At 32.9% G+C, this 12,727-nt stretch overlaps 1 protein-coding gene and 1 non-coding gene across 3 annotated transcripts; both read left to right on the top strand.

Annotated features, from left to right (window-relative positions):
- The first annotated feature begins 2,883 nt into the window (after window positions 1-2,883).
- Window positions 2,884-2,965, top strand: TRNAS-AGA (transfer RNA serine (anticodon AGA)). Its single transcript has one exon. It is a non-coding gene; the product is annotated as a tRNA-Ser (tRNA).
- On the top strand, window positions 2,901-5,847 carry LOC108453090 (uncharacterized). 2 transcript variants are annotated; one of them, XM_053027892.1, is made up of 3 exons: window positions 2,901-3,509; window positions 4,945-5,067; window positions 5,427-5,847. In XM_053027892.1, the coding sequence occupies exons 1-3, from the start codon at window positions 3,359-3,361 to the stop codon at window positions 5,489-5,491; spliced, it is 339 nt and encodes a 112-aa protein (XP_052883852.1). In that variant the 5' UTR covers window positions 2,901-3,358; the 3' UTR covers window positions 5,492-5,847. The 2 variants fall into 2 exon arrangements, 1 of the variants encoding a protein (XP_052883852.1); XR_008282869.1 differs by lacking the exon at window positions 5,427-5,847 and having other exon boundaries at window positions 3,386-3,509; window positions 4,955-5,369.
- Window positions 5,848-12,727: the final 6,880 nt, after the last annotated feature.

Genomic DNA, 12,727 nt, shown 5'->3' with positions numbered 1-12,727 from the left:
ATTTAGAAAAAACAAAGAAATTGAGATGAAATTGACAAAATTCCCACGTAATTGAAAGAGAAAAGAAAATAATTCAATTCCAATAGAAATAGGAAAAGAGAGAATAATCCAATTTCAAATTGAAGTAGGAAGACAAAAATCTTCATCCAAGTCTCCCCTTCAAAGAACAAAATACCCCTATTTATATACACGGAGTTTACTAAAAATAGCCTAAATAAAATAAAATAAAATAAAAACAACAAAAAAATCATATATTCCTATTTTTAGCCTTTTACCAAGTCAACAAAATTTGAACTCCTTAGCTTTCTCCATCTTTTTAATTTGGCCAAAATTTAATGATTGTCTTTCAATTTGGCCCTTTTAGACTCGTTTTCAACCGATTGCATTCTTTAACTCTATTGATTCGGTTATTATTTTTGGGGGGCCCAGTACAAAATTAGCCTATTACAGCTATCTTAGTGAATTTGATCAATTCCTATACTTGTGGGAATTATTTTGACGATAAGGATGCTGTGATGCATGAATGACATGAGATATGGCGTTAATGATGCCAGTTATGATTGGTTTTTATCTTTTGAGCTGAAATTTTGTTAGTCTTGTTCAACACTTTCGTTGGTCAATGTGACCTTTGCCGGTTAATGTCATTAAATGATTTTGTTGCTCCAGCAAAATACAATCACTACATTTCTCCGAATTTGATACAATTGGTATGGTTTATGTGAATATTAAATTAGGTATTGGAAGATATTCGGCATCTGTTGAGTTTTGGCCTGTTTCAACCCTTTTAAGGGGTTGATCACTATTTTCAATTTTCACTAATGTACTTGTAGCAAAACATTTGTCTAATAATTTGATTTATTTATTTATAAATAAATCATTGCAATATATGTAAAATAATTTAAAATATAAATTTATTAATATATATAAATTTATTAATACATGTAAAAATAGCTTTTTCGGAAAATATTTTCAGGAAATCTGCCAAAAAATAAAAAATATTTTACATAGATTCATCCAAACACCAAAAAAGTAAATCATTTTCCAGAAATCATTTTTCGGAGCCTAAAAACAAACATTTTACTGGCAAACAAATGGAACCTAAAACTTCAAATCCCAAAAACAAAAAAACATGGGAAGAATTTGAACATAAATGGAGAACAAGCCAATCCACTTCTCAAGTCACATTAGGATTTCAATTTTTCATGGAAATATGTAATAGAAACCAATAAATTGGAAATAGTGAAGGGTTCATCCCCCAAATCCAAAGGAACCAAAAATAAACCATCCCAAAACCTTATCTTTGGTGATTTTGTTCATTTCTTTACTATCATTGTCTCTATTGTAGGATACAATTAAAACCATTTTTTTTATTTGAATACCATCTCTAGTTTCCCCCCTCCCCATAAAGTCACTATATAAGAACCTCATATCCACCATTACCATTTGCTTAAGAAAAAATAGCCATTTGATCTAAAAAGTATAGCAAAAACGATTAAAACCATGAGTTGCATTGGAGCTATTGAGGCATTGAAAGATCAAGGAATTTGTACATGGATTTATGCTCAAAGGTCAAATTCAATAGCATGCTAAGAGTAATATCAGATCTTTATCTTCCACTTCTCAAGCTAATTAAATTTGTGCTCCATCTTCTGATTTCTTTAACAAACTTGGAGATGATGATAAGTTGAAGAAATATGAGGAATCTCTTAGAACTATCATGTTGGTCATCCCTTTATTTATCTAAAATTTGAGATTTATTCACATGTACTATAAAATTTAAAATTTTAATCCTACCTTTTTTTCAATTTAAAAATTCTAATCATAATTATTATCGTAGTTTGTAATTTCTGTCAAAATTTGTCAACTTAATATGTTTATTTTTTGTCAATCATATGCAGTGTCATATGAGGATAGTTTAATTAACATACCAAGTTAGCAAATTTTGATGGAAAATACTAATAACATTAATGACTAAACTGAAATTTTAAATAAAAAATTAAAAAATCTAATTTTGATATTTTTAAGTACAAAGATTAAATTTCAAATTTTGTCCGAGTAAGACAGAGATGCATTTATTTTAATGACGTAAATTGGAACACTTCAAACACATAATAACTAAAACTTATAGTGACCTAACTTGAAAACGTAAACCTAAAATACAAATGACCCCAAAAAATATTCGAAAATTTTAAAATTCTACTCAACTCGACTCAAGATTTATGGAAACCAAATGTATACAGTAGCCAACAAATTGTAAACCTTTGTTGCTTTGAACTGCCTTCATCAGTTCAACCATGACACTGAAATAACTGCCTCGGCTACGTTAGCTTCTTTGATCAAAGTAAATAAGCAGGAGGACATGAAGCTGATCCAGATGAGTATTTGTAAGGCTCTAGCTCATTGATGCAATATCGATGAAGAAGAGGAGAGAGACGATTGTCTTGGCATCATGATATTCTACGATATGTGAAAAATTGTGAATACCCTGATCAGGCAACAGAAAATGATAAGAGAATGCAAATGTCTCTCTCCAATCTCCATATCCTAAACCATAAAAGTAGAAAATAAGAAAACAATTCAATCCTTGATTGGAGACAACATTTTTTGACTTTTTTTTATGGACAATTACATATCTTGAAATGAGTATAAATTATTTAATTAATTTAATTAAATTAAAATTTTCGTTGATTTTTTTTCCAATTTATAAAAAAGATTAAGAGATGGTAATATTTTTATTTTTAGATAATCTTAAAAATGAATTTTTAAATATTTATGATAAATGAGATGGTTGTTTTTAAATTCAAAAAGAGAATGAATGTACGTTGTGGTGGTATGCAAAAGAATACAATATTAAGTAAACAATGACAAAAACCAACAAAATCAGTGGACGTGCCGGAGTGGTTATCGGGCATGACTAGAAATCATGTGGGCTCTGCCCGCGCAGGTTCGAATCCTGCCGTCCACGCTTTTGCACTGTATTTTTATTTTCTTGGTCCTGAAATCATTTTCCGTCTGGTCCATCTCATTCTTCTTCATTCCTTCTCCTTCTTTTGTTCTTCATCTTCTTACCCTCGCATATCTTCTCTTCTCAGGCTGCTGTTTCGTTTGCTCTCTTCTTTCTCAGGAAAATCGAGGTTCCACTTCGCTGGGTCTTTCTCAGGGAAACGAGAAACCCCAAGTTCCATGAGTAGCGAATCCCTCCACCGTCGCTGTAAATTGAAAAGCCAACCTACCCTTCCTCTTTTGTCACATACAAGAAATCTAAGTCTGTCTGTACAATCCCTCACCACACCATTATTATATCCCCTCTGCAAATCTTTTGTTTTATTGGACCAATAGATCGCAAAGGAGTTAAGAAATGGGGGCTGGGCGAGAAGTAGCAATATCACTTGGAGTGAGGGACAAGAACGTGATGCAGCTGAAGAAGCTCAACACAGCTCTCTTCCCTGTTCGTTACAACGATAAGTACTACGCCGATGCTCTCGCTTCTGGCGAATTCACCAAGCTTGGTTTGCTCCGTTTTTCCTAATCTTTTTCTGGGTTTTCATTTTTTTTCTTTTTAAAGTTGTTGAACTCTTTTTGGTTGGTCCAATGTTGTTTGGCATTTTCTTTGCACTGGTTTTTTTTTTTTTTTCTTTTGTGTTCTTTAGTATATGCCATCTATTGGGAATTTTATTGTTGTTCTCTTTCCCTCTGGGTATGTAGTTAGTATCCTATTATGGGAATTTATTTTGTTGGTTTTGATTTCTGCGTTTGATTTTGGCTTTTTGGTTCTTTGAGTCGGAAGATTGATGGCCTTTTATGGGCTAGTTTGATTTATATTGGCATTTGATTATACATGATTGGAAAATGGTTTAATATGTATAGATTCTCCAAGACTAGAAACTTTATCCTTGATGTTTCAAGTTACTGAATGATGAACTTGGCTGTCTTGAAACTACAACCTACACATGAGTGACCTTCGATACCGTTAACATGTTTTCGGTTATCAGTTTAGTGTCTTCTCATGTGATCATTGGTAGAAGCAATTCCTTGTTGGATTAGATAGTTTAGGTTAGATAACCCCACCTATATTGAATTGCTTGCTCTATTTATTGTGTTTTGGTTTCAATGGTCAATATTCTGGGCTTATTAAATTCTAAAAATGCGTGTCACCAGTCATCCTCATGAAAACATGCCTCAAAAACACTCTTTGCTTCTGCTGTTGTGCTTGTGCTGCCTTACATTACCAATCTTAGCTGGTCCAGTCACCTTTTCTTCCATGATCTTCTGCATATTGTGTAACGTTAATACATCCTTCCTTATCCTGCATTGCTTTTACACTGTTAAATAGCGGGTAGTAGCTATCCCTGAAGTTTTCTGGCGAACTTTAGAGTCATAAAAACCCTGGCTAAAGACTTCCTGATTCTGAAATTTGCTGCCTTGCATTGGAGGGCACCTATTGAGCTTGATGGTCTACATCTTTTCACAGAAACTGTAGAAATTTCAAAACCTGTTACTTCTTGGAGAGAAGTTATCTTATCGTTTCCTTCTGTCTTGGTAACTGCATATTTGTTTTATTTTCTCCTTAATCCTCAAGTCATGCTCTAAGAAATACACTCAATTGAAGTTTGGAGCAACTCTATCCTCTTTTAACTCTATGATCTTATGAATGTGCAGAGCATGTTTGTAATGTCCCTGTCATAGTGGCTTCATCATATGATATCAATTACTATGTTACACATTGATGATTAGAAAGCTATAATTAATTATTTTTTATTCAATTTGTTGGCTCGGAATAAATTGTTTGTGGTGACGCATGCATATTCACGTAACAGATGATGTGATTGTTATACATAGCTATTACATGAGTTGAGACCTGATGAGAGTAAGTTGGAGAATAGCCTGTGTTATCCAAAAATTAGTATTTTGTTCTAAAAATCACTCTTTTGCATGCTAACTCAGCATATTACAGTGACATCTGTGTCGGATCAATTGCTTGCCGGCTGCAAAAGAAGGAAGGTGGGGCCATCCGTGTGTGCATCATGACATTGGGTGTTTTAGCACCATATCGTGGGCTAGGAATTGGTGAGTAGACAAACAACATTTCCTTGGAATAGGTCATGCAAGAAACTAATTGCTAATTGGATGATCTTAGTATTGTCCTTTAACATTATCAATACCTCTAATTTGAATCGGATCACTTCTGGTTTCACTTGTGCTCTTAAAATATCTGCACATGTTCAGTGGCACAATAATGGTTGTCTTTTGCAAATTGCAATGAGGTCAACGATGAAGAAATGTAGAGTGTAACTAAACTGCCTCAGCATGTTTTTGCTGAAAAATTATGTTCTCATTGATTCTGAATAGAAGCCATAGTTCGTTAAAAATCTTTAATTTATGCAAGTACAAGGCTATTGAACCATGTTCTTTATCTCTGTTCGAAGCAAAACATACCGGAAATCTACTTGCATGTTCAGACAAACAACGAAGATGCCATCAACTTCTATAAGAAATTTGGATTTGAAATCACAGAGACAATCAAGAAGTATTACACAAACATTGACCCTCCCAGACTGCTTTGTTCTCACAAGCGAAGAAATAACAATTAAAAGCTGGTAATGTTATCTAGAGGAATTGGTTATTGTTATCTTAGTGAATTTGATCAATTCCTATACTTGTGGGAATTATTTTGACGATAAGGATGCTGTGATGCATGAATGACATGAGATATGGCGTTAATGATGCCAGTTATGATTGGTTTTTATCTTTTGAGCTGAAATTTTGTTAGTCTTGTTCAACACTTTCGTTGGTCAATGTGACCTTTGCCAGTTAATGTCATTAAATGATTTTGTTGCTCCAGCAAAATGCAATCACTACATTTCTCCGAATTTGATACAATTGCTATGGTTTATGTGAATGCTAAATTAGGTATCTGTTGAGTTTTGGCCTGTTTCAACCCTTTAAGGGGTTGATCATTATTTTCAATTTTCACTAATGTACTTGTAGCAAAACATTTGTATTTATTTATTTATAAATAAATCATTGTAATATATGTAAAAATAATTTAAAATATGAATTTATTAATATATTTAAAATAGCTTTTTGGAAAATATTTTAAGAAATCTGTCAAAAAATAAAAAATATTTTACATAGATTCATCTAAATACCAGAAAAGTAAATTATTTTCCGGAGCCTAAATACAAACATTTTACTGGCAAACAAAGGGAGCCTAAAACTTCAAATCCCAAAAACAAAAAAACATGGGAAGAATTTAAACATAAATAGAGAACAAGCCAATACACTTCTCAAGTCACATTAGGATTTCAATTTTTCATGGAAAGATGTAATAGAAACCAATAAATTGGATGTAAATAGTGAAGGATTCATTCCCCAAATCCAAAGGAACCAAAAACAAACCATCCAAAACCTTATCTTTGGTGATTTTGTTCATTTCTTTACTATCATTGTCTCTATTGTAGGATACAATTAAAACCATTTCTTTTATTTGAATACCATCTTTGGTTTCCCTCCATAAAGTCACTATATAAGAACCTCATATCTACCATTACCATTTGCTTAAGAAAAAAACAGCCATTTGATATGAAAAGTATAGCAAAAAGGATTAAAACCATGAGTTGCATTGGAGCTATTGAGGCATTAAAAGATCAAGAAAATTGTACATGGATTTATGCTCAAAGGTCAAATTCAACAGCATGCTAAGAACAATATCATATCTTCATCTTCCACTTCTCAAGCTAATAAAATTTGTGCTACATCTTCTGATTTGTTTAACAGACTTGGAGATGATGATAAGTTAAAGAAATATGAGGAATCTCTTAGAACTGTCATATTGGTCATCCCTTTACTTATCTAAAATATGAGATTTATGTTGGAAAATTTGGACATCACAAATATAATAAGGATAATTACATGTTATTATTTACTATCATGATAGGTTAGCCCAAATTAAAAGTGATCTAATTTGGTTAGAATTTTTTTGGGATTTTAATTATTAAATAAATAAAGTATGGGTCAAATATGTGTAGATACTCTTCTAATCAAATTCTAATTAATGATGGGCTAATTAGAATTTGATTAGAACTAATATGCTAAGGTTATAAATATTAGGGTTATGGTCCCCAAATTATACACAAGATATCTTTTCTAATATCCCATCATTAGGAAAGAAAGAGCAGATATTCTCTGAGTTTCTTATGTGCTAATTTGGAAGATCAAATCCCCAAGTTCCAGAAAGTTTCAAGGAATCCATGGATTCAGGTACGCTTCCGCATCTAGTTTTGTTCTTGATTTATTCTTAATGATTTGACATGATAGATCCTGGTTTATTAAGTTATATTGTAGATTTATTTTATAAATTCTAACAAGTGGCATCCGAGCCTCGTCATATTGAATCATTGGGAATTGATTCAAGTTCTTCATTTGAATAATTGATTCATGAAATTTCATGGGTTTTATATTTCGGATATATATGTTGTTTTTGAAGATTTATATTAAAATTTTTTTATCTTGAATTCATATTAAAAAAAAATTTGGGTGATTTTCATATTAAAATTGGGTAATATTATTTGATACCTACGTTTTTAAGTTTTATTTGAAAATATTGCGATTCGGTTCGTGTATTTGCAAGGCATGTGATTATTATTATTTTAATCCATATGACATTTAATATATATATATATATAAATATATATAATATATATATATATATATAGAAATTGATTCATATCTATGTTTTGTTTGTTTATATAAATATATAAAATATGCATGCTTTGATTGGTTTAATGTTTTGGAAAATAATATAAATATATATTTATGTTTTATCTTTTAATTTGATTGAAAGATGAAATTAAGGTAAATATTTTGGAACAAATAAATTCAAATTTTGGCTTTTAATTAAGGATATCTAATATTTTAAATAAATTAGTTGAAACAAAATGCCGCCAAAGTGACCTCTTTTGTGTAGATTAGTTTATTTAAAATATTAAGATGGTTATATGTTTTTGTGATTCATGCATTTATTGATTGACCCAAAGGTAAGTTAATATTTGGCAGAATTACAACGGCATCTGTGGTGATAAATGTGTGACAATTATAAGGTATTTTATGTAAGCAATAAGTTAGTCCAAAGATTAATTCATTGCTTGACATAATTTATTGTCAATGTTTGATTGCTACAACAAGAGTACTGTTTACTATTAATATTACTGTCCAAAGATTTGATATTAATGTAGTGTTTGGTATCTTGAGATGGGATTAGCCATTATATTGAATTTATTGTTTACTTATGAATATTGATTTAAGCTTGTTTTTGTTCTCTATTCAGCTAATTCATCTTCTGCTGCTACAATATCTACTAATATAAATTCTATACCATTGCTTAATGGAACTAATTTTAAGAAATGGAAAATGCACTTACTTATAGTGCTTGGCTGTATGGACATAGACCTTGCACTAAGGGAAGAACAACCTGCACTTCTCACCGCGGAAAGCACCCCTGATATTAAGAGGGACTTTGAGAGGTGGGATCGTGCAAATCGCATGAGTCTAATGATCATGAAACACAGCATTCCAGAAGCCTTTAGGGGCACTGAATTTGAAGAGATTACTCAGGCCAAAGGTTTCTTTGATGAAATTGAGAAACGTTTTGCTAAAAACGATAAAGTTGAGATGACATCACTTCTGACTTCTTTGATGTCTATGAAGTATAAAGGTCAAGGAAACGTAAGAGAGTACATTATGGAGATGTTCCATACTGCTTCAAGACTTAAGGCACTTAAGATCGAGCTTTCTGAGGAATTGCTTGTTCTTATGGTTTTGGTATCGCTTCCTGCGCAGTTTAACCAATTTAAAATTAGTTATAACTGTCAAAAGGTGAAATGGACCCTAAATGAGCTCATTTCTCATTGTGTGCAAGAGGAAGAAAGGTTGAAGCGTGATAAGTCTGAAAGTGCTCATTTGGCCAATGCCCCTAAGGACAAGGGCAAGAAAAGAAAATATTAAAATGAAGCTGCTAAGGGTCCAGCCCAAAAGAAACAACAACAAGCTACAGAGAGTTGTTTCTTTTGTAATAAGTCTGGACACGTAAAGAAAGATTGTACCAAATATCATGCTTGGCGTGTAAAGAAAGGGTTGCCTGAGTTACCGAAAGCCAAGTGATAGTGAAAGACATATCTTTGTGGGCGATGGAAAATCGGTAGAAGTGGAAGCAATTGGGCATTTTAGGTTGTTATTAGGAACTAGTTTTTATTTGGATTTAAAAGACACTTTTGTTGTACCGTCATTTAGACGGAATTTAGTTTCTGTTTCTTCGTTGGACAAATTTGGATATTATTGTTCATTCAGAAACAATCAATTTAATTTGTCTTTATATTCAAATGTTATTGGAACTGGTTATTTAAATACTTATGACAACCTTTATTTGCTAGAAACAGTTGTATCCTATAATGAAACTTTGCATGTGGAATCACGGGGTATTAAACGCAAATTAAATAAGGAAAATTCAGCATCATTATGGCATAGGCGCTTAGGTCATATCTCAAAAGTTAGAATTGAATGCCTTGTGTCTGATGGTATTTTAAAGTCCCTTGACTTCACAAACTTTGATGTTTGTGTCGATTGCATCAAGGGAAAACAGACCAAAACCAAGAGATTGAGTGCCAACAGATCTTCAGATGTCTTAGAATTAATTCATACAGATATTTGTGGGCCATTCCCTACAGCATCATGGAATGGTCAACAATATTTCATAACATTTATAGACGATTACTCACGTTATGGGTACCTATATCTCATTCATGAGAAATCTCAGTCTTTGGACGTGTTCAAAACTTATAAAGCTGAAGTTGAGAATCAACTCAACAAAAGGATTAAAAACGTTAGATCTGATCGTGGTGGTGAGTACTACGGTAGATATGATGGCTCAGGTGAACAATGTCCAGGACCATTTGCGAAATTCTTAGAGGAATGTGGTATTGTCCCACAGTACACGATGCCAGGATCATCTAGTATGAATGGTGTAGCTGAAAGACGAAACAGAACTCTTAAGGATATGGTAAGGAGCATGATTGCTCATTCTACCTTACCTGAGTCCCTTTGGGGAGAAGCATTAAAGACAGCAACTTACATTCTGAATAGAGTACCCAATAAAGCAGTTGCAAAAACACCTTATGAGCTTTGGACAGGTCAAAAGCCTAGTCTAAAGCACTTTCACATTTAGGGATGTCCAGCTGAGGCAAGGCCTTATAGGCCTCATGAAAAGAAATTGGACTCCAAAACAATAAGCATCTACTTTATTGCTATTTTGAGCAATCTAGGGGCTATAAATTTTATGATCCCATAATAAAGAATATTTTTTAGACAGGAACTGCAACATTTTTTGAGGATGTTGAGTTTGGGGGGAGAAATAAGGTTAGAGACATTGCTTTTGAGGAAGAATTGGATTCTAACTCAATTTCTACTATCACTTTTGATGATGTTCAGGTTCTTATACCTATCATTGATCAAGAAGTGAATCTAGAACCTCTACAAGACAATGTTGAACAACTCCCCATTCAAAATGAGGTAATGGTTCCAGAAGAACAAACTCAACAACCTCAAGAACAAGTGCCATTAAGAAGGTCCACAAAAGAAAGGAGAAATGCTATTCCAGATGATTATATTGTATTTCTCCAAGAACATGAGGATGATAATGGAATGATGGAAGATGATCTAATCAACTTTCATCAGGCCATGAAAAGTTCTAATTCTCAAAAGTGGATTGATGCCATGAAAGATGAGTATAAATCTATGCAAGACAATAAAGTTTGGGAACTTGTCCCATTACCTGAAGGTGCAAAACCAATTGGTTGTAAATGGTTATTTAAAACCAAGAGGGATACAAATGGTAATGTGGAAAGGTATAAGGCACGTCTTGTAGCTAAAGGATATACTCAGAAAGAAGGCATTGATTTTACAGAGACCTTTTCTCCAGTTTCATCGAAAGACTCCTTTAGGATAATCATAGCACTTGTTGCTCATTTTGATCTTGAGTTACATCAGATGGATGTTAAGACTGCGTTTCTTAATGGTGACATTGAAGAAACAATTTATATGGTGCAACCAAAAAATTTTGAGTCGAAAGACTCAAAGAATATGGTTTGCAAATTGACAAAATCCATCTATGGACTCAAACAAGCTTCCCGTACCACAAGTTTCATCAAATAATTATTTCATTCGGTTTTGAAATGAATATTGTTGATGACTGTGTGTATCACAAATTCAATGGGAGTAATTACATATTTCTGGTTCTATATGTTGATGACATTTTGCTTGCCACTAATGATATAGGCTTATTGCACGAAACCAAGAGATTTTTATCCAAGCATTTTGAGATGAAAGATCTTAGGGATGCCTCTTTTGTTTTAGGAATTCAGATACATCGAGATCGATCTCGAGGTATTCTTGGATTATCACAAAAGAGCTATATCGATAAAGTACTCAAAAGGTTTAGCATGCAGAATTGTAGACCAGGTGACACCCCTGTCGCTAAAGGAGACAAATTTAGTCTTACTCAATGCCCTAAAAGTAACTTTGAAATTCATGAAATGCAAAAGATTCCCTGTGCATCAGCTGTTGGGAGTTTAATGTATGCTCAAGTATGTACGCGTCCGGACATTACGTACATTGTTGGGATGTTAGGCAGATATTTAAGCAACCCTGGTATAGACCATTGGATAGCAGCCAAAAGGATTATGAGATATCTTTAGAGAACAAAAGATTACATGATTACTTATAAGAGATCAAATCTTTTGGAGGTCATAGGGTATTCTGATTCTGATTTCGCTGGATGCCAAGATAGTAGGAAATCTACATCAGGCTATATTTACCTGTTAGCCGGAGGAGCTATATCTTGGAAAAGTGTCAAACAAACACTTGTAGCTTTGTCCATTATGGCAGCAGAGTTTGTAGCATGCTATGAGGCATCAAACTATGGAATATGATTGCGGAACTTTGTCACAGGGCTGTGTATTTTGGAGAATGTAAAAAGACCACTCAAATTATTTTGTGACAATAAGTCAGCAGTGCTGTATTCCAATAACAACAGGAGTTCATCTAAGTCAAAGCAGATTGACATAAAATTTCTAGTTGTAAAAGAAAGAGTGCAAAATCGTCAAATCTCCATAGAGCACATTGGGACAAACTCCATGATAGCGGATCCGCTCACAAAAGGTTTACCACCCAAGGTCTTTCATGAGCACACTGCTCACATGGGTGTTACATTGTTTGAGGATATCATAATTTAGTGAGAGTTTATATTTCAGACATTTATGTATTTAGTTATTTTCTGATCAGAAATAAAGTATTCAATTTATTCACTCTGTTTATTATTTTGAAATTGACCTCACTTAAGTTTGAGGAAGGACCAGTTGGAAATAGACATGTTTAGATCATATTGCATGTAATTTCCATGCTACACATCCATACTTGATCTATGTCATTTGGTTGTGTTAATATACGTGATCATGGATGGATTTAGTTACGATATTTGTAACGAAAGTCGCATTGGTTCTATGTTAACATAATTAATGGACGAGATTTGCATGTAATGCCTTTTGGATATGATAGTAAAAATTTTGAGCTCGAAGGTTATATAATGACATGTAATTATAAAGTAATTAGTATATATATGTGGTTCAAGTGGGAGATTGTTGGAAAATTTGGACATCACATATATAACAAGGATAAT

The sequence above is a fragment of the Gossypium arboreum genome, chromosome 5, assembly GCF_025698485.1.
Source record: "Gossypium arboreum isolate Shixiya-1 chromosome 5, ASM2569848v2, whole genome shotgun sequence".
Classification (NCBI taxonomy): domain Eukaryota; kingdom Viridiplantae; phylum Streptophyta; class Magnoliopsida; order Malvales; family Malvaceae; genus Gossypium; species Gossypium arboreum.
This window is presented reverse-complemented; position numbering and strand designations above follow the sequence as displayed.

Bases quoted from the DNA above. Each gene is read 5' to 3' on its own strand.
- LOC108453090 (XM_053027892.1), top strand. From the start codon at position 3,359: ATGGGGGCTGGGCGAGAAGTAGCAATATCACTTGGAGTGAGGGACAAG. The intron at 3,510-4,944 runs GTTTGCTCCGTT...ATGCTAACTCAG, and splicing joins TGGCGAATTCACCAAGCTTG to CATATTACAGTGACATCTGT. The intron at 5,068-5,426 runs GTGAGTAGACAA...CTCTGTTCGAAG, and splicing joins ATATCGTGGGCTAGGAATTG to CAAAACATACCGGAAATCTA.